The 17851-nt window shown below is 43.8% G+C and overlaps 1 protein-coding gene across 4 annotated transcripts in view; it reads left to right on the top strand.

Annotated features, from left to right (window-relative positions):
- Positions 1 to 17851, top strand: part of Tbccd1 (TBCC domain containing 1) — a 46467-nt gene that overhangs the window by 14195 nt on the left and 14421 nt on the right. For all 4 annotated transcript variants that reach the window (XR_015045782.1, XR_015045781.1, XM_029470441.2 and 1 more), the window contains exons 2-3: positions 3298 to 3676; positions 11451 to 11606. Coding sequence is in view for 2 of the 4 variants with exons in the window: in XM_029470441.2 (XP_029326301.1) it covers positions 3298 to 3676; positions 11451 to 11606 (535 nt within the window). In the remaining 2 variants the exon portion in view is untranslated. The remainder of the gene's footprint in view (positions 1 to 3297; positions 3677 to 11450; positions 11607 to 17851) is intronic.

Below are 17851 nucleotides of genomic sequence, written 5' to 3'. Positions count from 1 at the left end.
ATCTGTCCAGGGCTGGCACTTCCACAGTGGACTAGACCCTCACTTATCAATCATTTGTCAAGAAAATGCCCCCACAGACATGGCCACAGGGAGGCTCTGTTTTCCGCTCTGGCCCCTGTCTCTCACTGGGAGGAGAGAGCTTGCCTAAGAGGGACTGTTACTTTTTATGGTCTATTTATCTTTTGTAAGAGGAGCTATTACTTTTTATGTTCTAGCACACCTAGAGAAGCTATGAAGAACTAGGAAAACAGGAATGTTGACAGCCAGTAAGAGGAAGTTTTCTTAGGATTGGGTTGCGTTCACCTGCCTTTTCACCCTTGGTTTAGTTTACCAGAACGTTTAAGAAGACAGGAACTTTACAAGGACCTACCTCAGAGTAGCTATAAACTGCTGTTAGTGTAATTACCCATCAATAACAGCCTTGTGAGGACCACAATTGTATGGAAACTTCCTACTCCTGTCGTAAAGGGCACAGCGCCAGAAAATTCCCAGCCCCAGTTATCAGTTAGCCTCAGGTCTCTCTAGCACTAGTCAGCCAGGGCTCTGTGGTGGAAGGCCTGGCGCTTGCGCACTGAGTGGAGGTGGCCGTGGTAGCGGCAGCTGCTGGGCGGGTAATGGGGAATGCTCTTGCTGCAGCTGCGGAGAAGGGTGGTGGTGAGTGCTGCCCTGGTAACGGTCCTGCGACCTCTAGGGAGAGTTGGTTGGCTGTCCCGAAGCCCGCAGACTCAGTTTGCGCCCTTGGCCATTCTGCCTCCATGCAGGGCAGCAGCGGAGCTGCAGACCCCGGGGAGTGTCCCCGGGCCCTTGCCTTGTCCTCCGGACCCAGCGGCCAGGTCGCAGCCTCCGGGTTTGTGCCTACTAACTGCCCCTGAGTCATAACAGGTCTTCAGCACCCTGTGCCCAGTGCCTCGAAAACACTCTGTCACCGTTTTTGAGAAAACCTAGGGGGCTTCCTGATAGAGCTGTATTCCTTCATTCCTGGATTGATCCGGACTTCCGCTCATACCTCATTTGAGTTGACCTTTCCTTGTCCTTTGATCTGCTGCTTAAAGAGCCCTTGTGCCTGAGGGTTGTCATCCTCTTCTGAACAACTTCCCAAAGTACCTTTGTAGCCATGAATTTCTCAAAGCAGACCAGAGCCCTAAATCAAAGTGTGCCAAACTAAATACATGAACTTAGACAAGTTCCCTAACTCCTCAAATCTTGAGGGAATTGAGGGAAATGTTGGTGAGTGTGTGAATGAAACAGGGGCGGTAAGGTAACACACTTAGCATCCTGCTGACCACATAAGCACCCTGCAGGGCACATAAGTGCTCTGTCAATTATTTCTTTTCTTTTTAAAAATACATTCTTATTTTTATGTGTATGGATGTTTTGTCTGCCTGTATGTGGATGCTGAGATTGAACCCAGGTCTTTTGGAAGAGAAGTCAGTGTTCTTAACCACTGAGCCATCTTCTTTTCAAAATGGAATAATACAATATCTCTCATTGGCCATATGAAAAGTCCTTTTCAAGTGGTGTTAATGCTAAGGACTGTTCCCTGTGATGGATGCTTTGGTTTAAATGATGATGCAGTTTGAAAGTTGTTTTGAGGAGGGTGACTATATGTCAGGAGTTCCAGGAATTACATTTTTGTAAATGCATGTCTAAAAGTCCTTGGGAAGCAATTCATGTGCAGGAAGATGATAATCGGCATTATCTGAAATAGCAGAAACATACAAACTTTTTAAAGTGGAAATTTTAAAGATAGAGGAGAGTAAGAGGTAAATAGGTCCCTCTGGCCACCATTATCGACAACCAACAATATTTTGCCCCATCTTGTTTTTTATGAAAAATTGGGAACTATTAAGTGTTGGAAAATAAAATGGAATACATTAGGAATCCTAGACTACCTTGAAAATAATACAAAATTGTGTATATGTATCATAAACATGAAAATTAAAAATCAAAGTCTCGTTAAATCTAGACAAAAGACAAGTACCAGAAGCCAGTAACTAATTTCCCTGAGGTAGGGGAGCATGAGTGACCCCACTGGTATCATATGACTGTGCGCAGCCAGTCTGTACACGCTGTACCGGGACTGAGCACAGCAGACATCAGAGCCAGTTCACTGCTACAGAGAGCTTACCCACTGATGCCTTCGCTCTCCTGGCCCGTTACATACACTCACAGTCTTGGGTGCTATTGTAAATGTTATGCAAGCATGCTGCTTGTTGTGGAGCCTTATCTTACATGTTCAAATATCTGAGAATACTTTTAAATTTTAACTCCTTTTGTTTATTTAGTTGGGGATTAGAAGATAACCTGCAGAAATGGGTTTCCCTCTTCAGCATGTGAACCTGGAGGGTTGAACTCGGATGGTCAGGCTTGGTGGCAAGGTCTTTATCCCTGCACCATCTTGCTGATCCTATATCCAAATCATTGTTAACCAACTGTCTTTTGTGTGTAATTGATATTACTGTAAAAAGTGTTATATTGTGTCTACTAGTGCTTCATACCCAGGATACAGCATAGTATCCTGTGACATTGTGACATCTCTCCTTCGTAACCACCATACCACATCACCCACCACACTACCCACCATACCACCATACCACACCACCATACCACACCAACCACCATACCACACCACACCACCATACCACACCACCATACCACACCATCCACCACACCACCACATCACACCACACCACCATACCATACCACCATACCACACCATCCACCACACCACCACATCACACCACACCACCATACCATACCACCCACCATACCACCATACCACACCACACCACCATACCACACCACACCACACTACCCACTACACCACCATACCATGCCATCCACCACACCACACCACACCACCCCACCATACCACACCACCACATCACACCACCCCACCATACCACACCACACCACACTACCCACTACACCACCATACCATGCCATCCACCACACCACACCACACCACACCACCTCCACTACCATCACACCACCACCTCAGCAGCACTCCCTTTCTTCCTTTTCTAGGCAGGAATATAACCCAGACCTCATGCATTTACATACTTTTAAACAACCATTTCAAACAAACTTAAATAAGGTAATTTCCTCATAGGTATTTGGTTTTTTTCTTTCTCAAATAGATTGCAATGGAATTTGACCAAAAATCTATTTTGCTTTTGATGCTGCTGTTAAGCCGAGGATATGATATATTTAAAGATAATTAAGGAAGGATCCACTTTTTAAGAAAATGGGTAAATGAGATTTGTTTCATGTTTGTAAAGAAACTTTGTTTTCTAGGTATGCAAAGAAGCCTGTTTGTCCTGATGTCTTCAGAGAGACTATGGATCAGTCCGGAGTTCTCCTCTGGGTAAAGGCAGAACCTTTTCTAGTGGGTGCCTTGCAGGAGCCACCTCCGTCCAAATTCAGCCTTCACTACCTTAGAAAGATAGCCACCTATGTGCGAACTCGGGCCACAGAAGGCGCCTACCCACACCTGTACTGGCCAACCTGGAGGCACATTGCGTGCGGAAAGCTGCAGTTGGCTAAGGATCTAGCATGGCTTTACTTTGAAATATTTGATAATCTTTCTGTGAGGACACCTGAGGAGCGCCTGGAGTGGTCTGAAATTTTGTCCAACTGCACAACCGAAGATGAAGTTGAAAAGCAAAGAAGTCAGGTATGGACTGATGTACATATAGTTCCTCTGAGAAATAATCCATTCTTAATGTTTGTACTAACAGTGTAGTTTGAGGGTTCAGGTTGTTGGCAGTGGTGACTCTAAAGTACTGATTTTAGCATTTCCAGTTTGGAAGTGTTTTGATGTATGTGTATTTGATGCGCTTAATTAGTTCTTAATACTATCCACTCCTGAAGAAAGCATGAATTGGAAAGTTTTCCACTGACTTTAAAAATATTTTGGGGCAAGAGAATGTACCAAATTGCTGGTACGTTACAGGCAGCGGCACCTACACCAGAGTCTCTTTAGCAGTCTGTTGCCTTCGCTTTACTCAGCCACCCCATTCTAACCAGAGTGTGTGAAAATGACATCTGCTGTAGGCTAGAACAACATACCTATCCTGACGGTTATTGATTTACCCGTGTTCTGTGGCTAATAAGATAAGCAACAGACTGGGCCAATTTTAAAGAGCTTTAGTATGGCTCATAGTGCTGGAGATCCGAGGTTGAGAGGCTACATATGTGGCTCTAGGATTCTTGCTGGTAGAGACCTGCAGCAATATGGGAGGCCATCACGTGAGAGACACTGTTTGCCTGTGTGTGTGACAGTCTCTCTTTCTCCTACAAAGCTACCAGTATTGAATCGCAGGGCTCTGAGCTGATATCCTGTTTAACCCTCAGCTCCACTCAATACTATAGCCACATTTTTTCCCCTCTTGGTCCCTCAGCATGAGGATTAAATCTCAGCATGAATATTCAGAATGGACAAATCATATTCAAGCCAGGTCATTCTGCTTCTGCCTCTTGCTCCACACAACTCATATGCTGACAGATGGAATCATAGTCTGTGAATAGTCCCTAGATCTTAACTTATTAAAATGCTAGTCACTCACTCATTGGAGGTCCAAGGCAAACTTTTTAGTTATGAGGCCCTACAAATCAAGTTTTCTATTCATAGTATGTCATGGAATAGGCTGTGCTGTTGGTAAACATTGCTATACCAAAAGGAATAGCTAAACAGAAAGGAGTAACTAGCCCAGAGCACATCCAGACACTATCAGATCAGACACAAGTTGTTAAAACTCTTAAGTTCCCTTAAAACCACCAGCAGCTCTTCCTCTATGACTCTGCTAGGCTCAGCCCATACTCCAGCTCTCAGCTTAGAGTCTCATGACTGCGGCTTTCCCAGACTGACACTGTAGACTGGTAGTTCCCAGTTCCAGAGTCCTGGCGGATGTCCCATTATTTCTGTTCAGGGTCTGTTGGCAGTGAATAGTGTATAACAGGACCCCTCCTGTTTTACTCTCAAATCTGTGTGGAAACTGCTGTGCCTCCATAGCCCTAATGTTCCACGTGCCTCCAGCATACATTACACTAAATGCTGGTGATTACTCATCTGGATCAGTTCATCAGCTGTACCTGGGCCTGCTGGACATAGCTAAGGTGGCTAAAGTGTGTTCTTCTGGAAAGCAGGGAGCAGCGTGTGAGAGCTTACAGAGAGCGCTCGGAGCCTGTTCCCGAGACAGTTCTGTCTTTGAAGGCTCTGAGCCTGTGGTGGAGAGGTAGCTCTGCAGACCTCTGAGGTGCCCTCCAAGTCCCTTTCCTCTTGTCCCGGTGCTTCTGGCCTCACTTTATCCATGCTGATCCCTCCTGGATGCACCTCTCCGTGGCACTTCTTTGCTCCTTTCCTGGAGGAGCTGCAAATCTTTCAAATCCTTTTACATTGAGAGATTCTATTTTTAGATGGTGCTTCTAAAGCCTTCTTCCTGCAGTTCAGACATAACCCAGGGGCAGCTTGGCAGCTTTGCTGTTTCAGTACTTTGTCTGCCAAGCACCCCAGTTTGTCACTTTTAAATTCTGCCTTCTATAAATCTCTAGGTGGGTATGGACACAACCCTCTTGCAAGAGCTAACTCAGAATCCTGGAAGAACTGCATCTTTTCTAAAGGCAGTACTCAGCAAGACCTAGAGACTTCCTACTTGGGCCCACAGACCTCTCACAGATCCACTGTCTCCTCACATTGCCACACTGGGCATCCAACTTCAACTCGTGACTCACTTACCCAAACCACAGAGACCAGCACCTCTGCCATCATCGACTCCATAGCTAGTAGGAATGACTGGTATGCAAAAAGGTCAGAATACAAATTCAGAAAAGGGCTTGAGGGTTTTTCATTCTTATGATAGAAATGACTTCACAGAGTTATTAATTATATATAGTACATTAATTATAGTAACAGCGGCTTAGGCTGATAACTGTTTCTTATTTGATCAACAGTCCTACACAGCTGCACTTGATAGGATGAATCTCTGGGCTCTTGTGTGAGCAATGACTCAAGAAACCACATTTCTGTATTTTGGAGCTACTTAGTGTTAAATGGCTTTGCTGGGTGGGGGAATGAAACATTGAAATATAAAGGCAACAGTTTATTGTTCATTTTACACAGAGGCTACACTTGAGCCATAGCTCTCCTCCAGGGTGTGCTTGACAAAGTCTACATCTTCTCCTGTGGGAAGAAATAGCTTCTTTGTAGATCAAGCCTATTCTTGTCACAGATGGGAAGAGCTGCAAAGTGGAGGGAACCGGTGTCTTCCTCCCATGATGAGCTTGACAACAGGTCTTTACTCTGAAGCCATCACCATGGTAACAGCCACAGGGCCATCTGTCACCTTCCTAAATTTCTCTAGCATGCATTATTATTTTACTTGTGTATATGTTAAGAGCACATGCATTCTAACTTTTTAGAAAACTTTATATTGCAGTATTGTTAGCTAGAGGTGTGGTACACACCTCTGTAGTACAGACCCACAGAACTAAATTACCTTGTATGATTGAGGCTTTGTTAGCTTTGACATTGCCTGTTTTCCTTGCCTTCCGCATTTGATGGTCACTGTTCCCTGTGCTTTTGTGCACTTACTGTGGTTGGACCATGGTGGGAACATGGTCTCCCATGATATCCCTTGTTGGGTTTTAATGCTCATCATGACAGATTGAGAGGACACAGGCTTAGTCTGAGCAAGGTCTCGGATTACAGGTGTAATCCGAGCTGCTAAACAGGCAGGAGGATCATAGGCTCAGGGCAACTGGGCTACAGAGTGAGTTTATGTCCAACCTAAACAACTTGGTCTCAAAATAATAAATAAATAAAATGCATGTATATTATCTATAAAAGATCCTAATGACTCCACCAAACACTTTCAGAAAAGAAGCAGAATACAAGAAAAAAACATACAAAAATCAGTAGTTTTTCTATTTTCTAAGATTGAACTTGCTGAGAAAGAAAGAAGAAAGCAATCAGCCAACCTTGGAATAAGCGTAATCAAGGAGGTGAAAGGCCTCTACAGTGAACACTTTAACACTGAAAGAGGGGATTGAAGAAGACACAGAGAAGAAAAATGGCACCAACCCTCACAGATCAACAGAAGTAAAAAATATATATATATATATATATATATATATATATATATATATATATATATATATGGCAACATTACCAAAAGTGATCTACAGGCTTCACACAATTCAAAGTTTTGATGAAATTCTTTGCAATATGAGGAAAAATTATCTTAGAATTCATATAGAGGCACAAATGACCCTGAATTGCCTAAGCAGCTCTATGGAGAAAGAGCAAGGCTGGAGATACCACGATATCTGATCTTAAGTTGTAGTAAGGAACCATAGTAACAAAAACAAGCATGTAGACTTATAGACTAGAGGACCCAGAGAAAAAAGCAAGCACAGCTACAGCCATCTCATCTTTAACAGACACGTGAAAAACACATTGGAGAGGTACTGTCATCTTCAGTAAGTGGTGCTGGGAAAAGTGGATATCCATAAACCAGACCCTCTGCTCTTGGAACAAAACTAACCAAAAATGTACCAAAGACCTGAAACTCTAAAACTGTTCAAGGAGAAAGCATATGATGCAGCGTAGCCAGGACTTGCTGGAAAGGACTCTGGAAGCCTGGCAGGGCATAAGCTAAGAGTTGCTAATGGGGGCTGTGTGAGATTTCAAACTGCACAGTGAAAGGAGATTTCAGAGGAGTGAGCAGACATCACAGAATGAGAAAAATGCAAACCATGCATCTAATGGATTGATATCTAGTATCTAGATAGCAATCTAGATTCTTGAGAGCCATGTTATACTGCATAGCAGTCAAAATATAGACTCAGCTTAGTTTTCCACAGCAGAATAAAGAAAATGTGTATATGTTTAATGGAACTGTAAAAGAAAAATGGAATGAGATAGATCTTACTATTGTATATGATTTATGTGTATGATGATGTCATAACAAAGCCCATTGTTTCAGGTAATGAATATGTGCTAACAAATTTTTTTAAAAATAATACCCCAGAATCTAGTCTAACTATAGTGTTTAGAGGTAGGTACCATTGGAAAGTGATTAGGATTAGGTCAGGTCATTGGAGTAGATGTAATGCTGGTGCATTTCTCTGTGTGTGTGTGTGTGTATGTGTGTGTGTGTGTGTGTGTGTGTGTGTGTGTGTGTGTGTGTGTGTGAGAAAGAGAGAGAGGGAGAGGGAGAGGGAGGGAGAGAGAGAGGGGGGGAGAGAGAGAGAGGGAGAGAGGGAGAGGGAGAGAGAACAGCTAGCATGCCACTTGCTATTGATACTCCCAGGCCAGCTTGTGACTCTGCCAGCAGAGGCCACTACCAGATAGATGCCCCTTTACCTTGCACCTCCAAAGCTGTGAGCCAAAATATCATTTTCTTTTACAAAGTAACCTGCCATGCATATTTAATGATACAAATAAAAGTACACTAATATCAGATACAAGGAAAATCATGTTTCACTTTCTATGTCTGGCTTACTTAGCATATTTTGTTCCCATCTGTGGATGGGTAGGGCTATGTCAGTCTCTGGAAAAATGGGAATCAAAACAGTTACAGGTCACAGTACAGTTGCTACAGCCTGCCAATAGGACCTGAGGCTTTGGCTTCTGTTTCTTCAATTTTGTGGGCCAGTCTTGAAGTGGCAAATAAGAATTAGTCTCCATTTCCCTGACTGTAACTCGGAGCATATTAACTGCAGCAGAGACTGAAGGTGAATGCGACCTGGATGTGAGACCCGGGAGAAGAGAAGGCTCGCCATCTAATCAGTGTCTGCAGCATCGTGCTAATATATTCCTAAAGAAGGTTTTGGAAACTGAAAAGAAGTTTGTCCCACAACCAAGACAGGGGGACACTGCAGTTAGTCCTTAGCCACATGTTTCTTCCAGTATCTGACATATGCTAGGTGTAGCAGTAGTGTCTGAACATGGAGATGAAGAAAATGTAAAGAAACTTCCAAGTTTTTTGAATGCTTATTGTGTACCATAGTTTTTGCTAGTTACTATGGATATACAAACTGAAAAAGCAAGACTCTTTCCAGTCTCGAGGAGCCTGGCTGAAGCAGTAATGATACACTAACAAACATTGTTAAAATAGATGTATAAAATGAAGGACTCTATGCTCTGAAAGCCAATCTGCCACAGTAAGTGTAAAGTTACCCCATTATTAATGGTGGTCAGGGCCCAGCTTAGGTATTTCCAGGTTCTTGGTATTTTATCCAAGAACTGAAAATAATAGTGCAGACTTATAAAAGAAGCAAGGTAATTTTATTTGGCGCAAAGCAATAATACATATTGAAGAAAGATACATTGTCAAGAAAGACAGCAGGCCACATGAGTGAAGACTAAGGGCCCAGAAATGTAGCCTGGGGTCTTTTTATGCAGTGTGACGAAAGGACGGGCTGGTTATCAAGAGGAGTCGGGTGGTTCTTTATTTTGATTTTAGATTGGATCACATACTCATCTCTCCTACTGGACATCTTCCTCCCCACAAAGCATCTGATTTGGGCCATATGCACGCCCAATTATGCATATGCCCATAGGCATAGGACGGTATAGGGACAAAAGTTGCTGGAGAACACAATTTTACCTTCTGCACACATCCAAAACCAATTGCGGCTGGATTGGGCCGTCTATTATTTATACCTGTATACACTGGTGCCGTGCTTCAATAGAAACTGTAAATTCCATTGTTGCCAGGGGCAGGGAAACACACAGTATTGTTCAGATGTGGGAGCATGAGTAACCTGCTACAGAGGGAGCTGAGGCCCGAGGTCGCCAGGTGCACTATATGAAGAAGGTTGTCTGTGTATATTATGTGCAGTTGAAGTATTAAGTGCTAAGTGTACAATTATATGATGGGGGTGTGCATTACCCACAACCATTTAACGGAGATCCCAAGCTACACTAGCACAGTGCTTGTCTGCCTCAGTGTGACTCCTCTTATGTACCACTCTTAAAGCACCGAGGAGAAGAGTTGTTAAGTGGATGCCAAGGGTCAGGGGAGGGAGGGGTCAAGGTGATAGGGAAGACAGGTTGTGTTGATGGGAGTGTTCTCCTTCTGGGTTGTTTCAGTGTCGATATCCTAGCTATGACATTGTAACTTTAAAGGTAGAAAGCTGGGTGAAGAATCTGTGAGAAGTTTAAGGAGTGCTCGCCTTGCACTACCACATTACATAAACTGGGTGTGGTAGTGCATGCCTGCAACCCCGGCACTAAGGAGGTGGAGCCAGGGAGATGAGAAGTTCAAGACCATCCTCCACTACGAACTAGAGGCCAGCCATGGGTATCTGAGGCCTTGTCTTTTTTTAAATACACAGACTCACAGTTGACAGTTGATTGAGTATTGGGTATGCTTGTTCCCTATCACTGTGATAAAACACTGCCCCAAACCAGCTTGGAGAGGAAAGGGTTTATCTACTTAAAGGTTACAGTCCATTCAGGGAAGTCAGAGCAGGAACTCAAGCGGGAACCTAGAGACAGGAACTGAAGCAGAGACGAGAGAGGAGTGCTCCCGCCTGGCCCCCTCTGGCTTGCTCACTGCTTTTTTTATACAACCGAGGACCACCTTCCCAGGGCTGGTACAACTCACAGTGGGCTGGACTTCTTAATATCAATCACTAATCAAGAAGATATCACACAGACTTGGCCACAGGTCATGCTGATGGAGGCAGTTCCTCAGTTCAGGCACTCTAGTTTGTGTCAAGTTGACAGAAACTAGCCAGCACACTGGGCTCGAAATACTCAAGATCTGAGTGTATACTCAAATACGTTACCTGACTGGAGTATGAAATGCATGAGCTTCAAGCCACACCCTTCCTCAAATAAGATGACAGCAGCAGAAGAGTAGTGGGTTTGCATTCCATTGTGTATGGTTTTGCTTGTTTTAAAGGTCTCGCTGTGTAGCCCGGAATGGGCTCAGATTCAATGCTCCTTCCAGTGTTAGCTTGCTGAATGCTGAGCTCATAGATGTGTGCTACCACACCAGCATTTTCTTTAAGTCAAACAAGCTTTTGTAGGAAGTTTACAAGAGCCTGAGGGGCATCCCCTCTGGAGTGCACATGCATGCGGAAACTGCCAAGTTCTTTTGCCACGCCAATACCAGCTTTAGTTGTTTCCTTGGTTAGCCTGTGGATCTAGGTTAAACCATGATACTTGGTTGAACCCTCCTCCCATCTGTTCATTTACTTACTCTAATAGCTGAGGCTGCTTTTTCACCTGTAACATACGTACGGAAAGTACATTGGTTTCCAGAAGTGACTCCAGTTATGTAGTTTAGAAATTCCTCTGTCTGGGCATCAAATGATAGCTGTTTCTAAATTGGATATTTTTAAGATCAAGAAGCTATGGAACCCTAGTTTACTGTATACTGAATTATAAACTAGTTGGTGGTGTTTTAAGGTGTATCCATCTCTTATTTCCCTAACAGCTTTATGTGGACACGCTGCAATTCCTGCTCTTTCTGTATATCCAGCAGTTAAACAGGATCTCTCTGCGGACGTCATTGATTGGGGAAGAATGGCCCAGTCGCAGAAGCAGACCTCAGTCTCCTAGCCCGAATGAAAGGCCCAGTTGTCACAATAAGGTATTATTGCTCATGGTGTATAAAGGAAATGCTTCCCCTTCACTGAAAAAGCCTGTTGGGATGACGCCAGGCATCGTAGAGCATGCTTGGAGGTATCGTTCTTGGGAGGCGGAGCAGGGAGATTATCAATTCAAGGTCAACCTGGGCTATTGAGCAAGACTCAAAAAAAAAAAAAAAAAAAATGCTTTCCCCCCTCCTCAAGTTGCTTAAGTAATTTTAAGTGTTTTAACAACCTGTCAAACACAATGAGTCTTAGAAAGTGTCTTACTGGCTTTTCTATGGTGAAGAAAAACAAATATTTTCATATATTTGCTTTTTTGTATGTGTTAAAATATGTTGAAAAATTTGAAAATGTAAACCATAGTACCATATGAAAGCTCCTTTAGTGTGAATATATACACCTGTGGATGTGCCATACATAGCATGGTGGAGGTCAGAGGACAACTTGTAAAGGTGGTTCTCCCCTTTTGCCATGCAGGTCCCAGAGACTGAACTCACGTCACCAGGCTTAGCCAAAAGCACCTTTATCTGTGGAGCCATCTTGCCGACCCCAGTCACATCTTGTCTGGCTAATCAGTATTTCACAGTTCAGGGTCCAGTTCACTGAAGTCTTTTCTTTCCCAGCAGCCTACTTAGCACCTTCAGGCACATTTATAACCAGCCAGCAGGGGGGCATTTCCTGGTCAATTTGAAATTGGTTTCTCTGTGTAGGTTACCTAGAGTGTAGTGTCTTCAGCAGTGGGATCTCACCATGTGGTTATGGTGAGTCACCAAGGGCAACAGCAGTGGCATGTGTAGTCTTGGAGGCTTCTGAGGTCTCCCTGACCTGTATCTCACAAGGAGGTATCCAGTACCCCTCTCTAGTTCCCTGCCTTCCACTGAAGCTCCAAGTTACACACAAAAAACAAGACTTGAAGCTAGGACTGACTAGGAGCGAGGACATGCTAATCTTTCTGGACGTACGTATGTTACCTCAGCCAGTATAATTTTTCCCCAGTTCCATCCATTTATCTGCAGATTTTATGATTCCATTTATTTAACAGTTGACTAAAATCCCATTGTGTATCACACTTATCTTAGCAGTCTACCTGTTGATGAACATCTCGGTTGATTCCTTTTTCTGGCTGTTGTGAATAGGGCAGCTAAGAACATAGATGTGCAGGTGTCTCTAGATGGACATAAAGTCCTTTGCACATATTCCCAGGAGCAGTACAGCTGGGTCATATTGTAGATCTACTTCTTGGTTTGCTTCTTAATTTGTTTTTCTTTGGTTTTGGGGAGTGGGCTAGGGTTTTACTTTGTAGCCCCAGCTGGCCTGGAACTCCCTATGTAGACCAGACTGGCCTCTAGCTCAGCAACATCTGCCTGTTTCTCCTTCCCAGTGATGGGATTAAAGGTGTGCACCATGATGCCTGGCCCTCGTTCTAGTTTTTTGAGAAACCACAATAGTCTGCAAGTATGTGTTTGCATGCGCAGTATATAGGGAGAGCACACTCTGTCTGTCACAGTCACAGTGTATAGGGAGATCACAATCTGTCTGTCTGTCACAGTCACAGTATATAGGGAGAGCACAATCTGTCTGTCACAGTATATAGGGAGAGCACACTCTGTCTGTCACAGTCACAGTATATAGGGAGAGCACACTCTGTCTGTCACAGTCACAGTATATAGGGAGAGCACACTCTGTCTGTCACAGTCACAGTATATAGGGAGAGCACACTCTGTCACAGTCACAGTATATAGGGAGATCACAATCTGTCTGTCACAGTCACAGTACATAGGGAGATCACAATCTGTCTGTCTGTCACAGTCACAGTATATAGGGAGATCACAATCTGTCTGTCTGTCACAGTCACAGTATATAGGGAGAGCACAATCTGTCTGTCACAGTATATAGGGAGAGCATACTCTGTCTGTCACAGTCACAGTATATAGGGAGATCACAATCTGTCTGTCACAGTATATAGGGAGAGCACACTCTGTCTGTCACAGTATATAGGGAGAGCACACTCTGTCTGTCACAGTCACAGTATATAGGGAGATCACAATCTGTCTGTCACAGTATATAGGGAGAGCACACTCTGTCTGTCACAGTATATAGGGAGAGCACACTCTGTCTGTCACAGTCACAGTATATAGGGAGATCACAATCTGTCTGTCACAGTGTATAAGGGAGAGCTCACTCTGTCTGTCACAGTCACAGTATATAGGGAGATCACAATCTGTCTGTCACAGTCACAGTATATAGGGAGAGCACACTCTGTCTGTCACAGTCACAGTATATAGGGAGATCACAATCTGTCTGTCTGTCACAGTCACAGTATATAGGGAGAGCACAATCTGTCTGTCACAGTATATAGGGAGAGCATACTCTGTCTGTCACAGTCACAGTATATAGGGAGAGCACACTCTGTCTGTCACAGTCACAGTATATAGGGAGAGCTCACTCTGTCTGTCACAGTCACAGTATATAGGGAGAGCACACTCTGTCTGTCACAGTCACAGTATATAGGGAGAGCTCACTCTCTCTGTCACAGTCACAGTATATAGGGAGAGCACACTCTGTCTGTCACAGTCACAGTATATAGGGAGAGCTCACTCTGTCTGTCACAGTCACAGTATATAGGGAGAGCTCACTCTCTCTGTCACAGTGTATAAGGGAGAGCTCACTCTGCCACAGTCGTACTAGCACCTGTCACCATTCATGCATGTCCTGATGCTGGCCTTTTCTGACTGGGTGACATGGAATCCTCATGTACCTTTCATCTGCACTTGCCTTATGACTGCAGAAGTTGAGCTCTTTTAAAGATGTTTCCTATCAATTTACATATCCCCCTTTGGGAATCTTTTGTTGATTCCTATTGCTTGTTTTTAATTGTTTTTTTTTTTCTCTTTAATTTTCTGAGTTCTTAGTATATTGTAGACTTCAGTCCTTTGTTAGTTAAGTAGCTGGCAAAGGTTTCCTCCCATTCTGGGAGAAGGAAATTTCCTAACAATTTCCCTCATTAGACAGAAGCTTTTTAGTTTCCTTGGGACCCCATTTGTTAATTGTTGGTCTGATTTATTTCCTGTGCTATTTTAGTAGTATGCAGATTTGATGTAATCAGTAATAAATGGTAAAATTGCTTTTTTTTTTTTTTTTGAGGAATGGTCTTAAAGTAAATTTACTTATCAGTACAAGTCAACCCAGTTTTCTACAAAAATAAAATGTAGATTTGCATCAAGCCCCCCGGAAAACCTGCATGATCTCTCCAGATTTAACTCTGGGATCTCCTAATGTAGTTAGGATTTTCCAAGTTGTCCTTCTGGGATGGTGTAGCCAGCACTGGAGCGTGCAGTAACCCATCTTGATGGGCCATGCCATTGTGTGCATCAAGGCTTGTGAATGCCGTAGTGCGTCACAGCATCTCTTATTCTCTGTGGGCTCCCTCTGGACAGTACCATACGCAAGGCTGCACTGTACCAAACGGACCTGGCCAAGGCTCCTCGTGCTCAGAAGGTTTGAGTTCTGCTATCCCTCAGCATACACTCAAAGCTTACGAAGAATCCCAGGATACTGAGAATTCTTAGGCATAAATGAAAGGTTGGTTTGGGAAAAAAACCTTGTCTTTGCTTCATGTATTTTCTGAAGATTATTCTTTTTTTTTTTTTTCAACAAACAAACTACCACCTCAGTGGCATTTTGCTTTGCTTTTCTCTCTCTCTCTTTCACCTTATGTTGCTTTGTTTGTTTGTTTGTTTTTTAAAGATTTATTTTATTATATATAAGTACACTGTAGCTGTCTTCAGACACTCCAGAAGAGGGCGCCAGATCTCATTGTGGATGGTTGTGAGCCACCATGTGGTTGCTGGGATTTGAACTCTGGACCTTCGGAAGAGCAGTCGGGTGCTCTTACCCACTGAGCCATCTCACCAGCCCTTTTTTTTTTTTTTTTTTACTTTTTTGGTTTCCGAGACAGGGTTTCTCTGTATAGCCCTGGCTGTCCTGGAACTCACTCTGTAGACCAGGCTGGCCTCGAACTCAGAAATCCTCCTGCCTCTGCCTCCCAAGTGCTAGGGATAAAGGCGTGTGGCCGGCCCTGAAGATTATTCTTAAAGGAATCCATTATTGTAGACCTGTAACTTTACCCATTTTTAGTGTAGGCCATACCCTCCAATGCATAAGATCAAAGTACTTCACGTTATATGGGAACAAATCCACTGCTGATTTTTTTTTCTGGTTTTAGCAGCTCACTGTTAGAACTTTAGTTCAGTACAAGGGAGTCCATTATTACTAGGTTCCACAATACAGTACAGATGCGTGTTTTAGTGTTCTCAAGGAACAGTAGCCACATTAAAAGGTGATTTATTAGACTGTCTTAGAGGATGTAGTTCAGGCAGGCCAGCAATGGCTGTCTCACAGTGGAAAGGCCAAGAATCTGGAAGTTGCTCAGTCTGTTAGGCTGCATGTCTCTACCGTCCCAGTTTGGTGTTGAAGGGCTGAAGGATTCCTGGAGAGCTGCTGGTCTTCAGCCTGTGCTGGAATCTCGAAGACGTTAGATATAATACCACCTCAGCAAGGGTAGACAAACATGGTAGCAAGAGTGAGGGCAAGCAGGCACAAAGCTTCCTTCTTCCTGGGGCTAGCTTACAGTTTCAGAGGTGTAGTCCTTTATTATCATGGAGGAAAGCATGGCAGTATACAGGCAGGCATGGTTCAGGAGAAGGAGCTGAGAGCTCTACATCTTGATCCTCAGGCAGCTGACCCTTCATCTTCTGCCCAGTGCAAACTTCTGCTTTCACCTTAAAGTGAATTTCTTAATGTTTTATTGTCAGAAAATGTTTGTACACCTAATTTATAGACCTACATCCAGGATTGTGTAAACTTCTCAGGCAAGCAAGTAGGAGTAGGAAAAAGTCTAAGAAGTCCTGTGTTAGGGGCTGAGAGAAGCTCAGGAGGTAAGAGCACTGGTTGTTCTTGTAGAGGACCCAGGTTTGATTTCTAACACCCATTCTACAGATGGTTCCACATCTTGATCTGTAGGCAGCAGAAGGAGACTGTGTGCCACACTGGGTGTAGCTTGAACATAGGGGACCACACAGCAGCAGGCAGTCTGGTCTTTGCCCATTCTGCCACAATGCAAGGCCTACAAACCACAAGAATGACTGGCAGGGCATCTCCAGCAGTGCAATAGTAGGGCTTAAATCTCAGGAGTACCAACAACTGTCTTTGGATTTAAGGGAGGGAATTCATGCTTGGCACTGTAGACCGAACCAACTGACTTCTGTGGCTACAGAGGTCACAGGCCTCAAAGGAGAAGCTACCTCTGCCATTGTCCTAAGCCAGTATAGTTTAATTGTGTTCTAAACACTTATCTTTATATTCACAGATAAGTATATTGCTGGCCCCTCATCAAAGCAGCTTTTTGATGCAAATGCAGACTATTGTAGAGATTCAAAGGGAGTCAAAATAAAAGAAATAAGTGATTGTGGTGTACCCAAGCCCAAATGGTACATCTCGAATACAGTCCCTATGCCTAAGGCTCCAGGAAAATTGAGTAACATATTCACTGTTATACCTTTGACTTTGTTTGTTGGGACGAATCTCATTAATATTAACAAAGCTGGTCCCAAACTCCTGGGTGTACTCTAGGTAATCCTGGGTGTGTGTCCCAGGTAATCATAGTGATAACATACACTACCGTGCACTGGTCTCATTGGCCTATTTTGAAATGAAGACCTCGAGCTATCAGTCCTTTAGACTGAAGGACTTACTAGTTAATGATGGGTACTTATGTGGCATTACAGCCTATTAGAATAGCCCACAAGTGACCTGCAATTCCGAGAGATTAGAAACTGAAGTACAGATGGCTTCTCATCGGAGGAAAAGAGACGTGTGTGAGAGCATGGCCTCTGAAAGAGGAGCAGATGGCTTTCTAGTTCCTGTTCTTTAACGAGCCCTTGGCAGATGCCAGGTAGGGGAGCTGCAATGGACAAGTGGGCTTCCTGGAGGCAGCCCACCTTTTTGCATGGCTGTGATGGGTGTACCTTGGGAAGGCATGGTCTCAGGGGTGTCATCTCTGGATCGCTTCTTGCTGCTAATGTGTGTTCTCATGTTGTCATTGCTGTATTCCTCATTTCTCTGTATTCCTGTATTTCTCTGACCTGCTGTGACTGGGCAACAACAGACCCTTCTGCCTGTAGTACGTTATGATTGGTTTGTGGATATTAACAGCCCACCTTATTGGACAAATTTCCTGCAGATC

This window comes from Mus caroli, unplaced genomic scaffold (genome assembly GCF_978045245.1).
Source record: "Mus caroli unplaced genomic scaffold, Mus_caroli_1 scaffold_17, whole genome shotgun sequence".
Lineage (NCBI taxonomy): Eukaryota > Metazoa > Chordata > Mammalia > Rodentia > Muridae > Mus > Mus caroli.
Note: the sequence above shows the minus strand (reverse complement) of the source record. Positions and strands in the feature narration are given on the sequence as shown.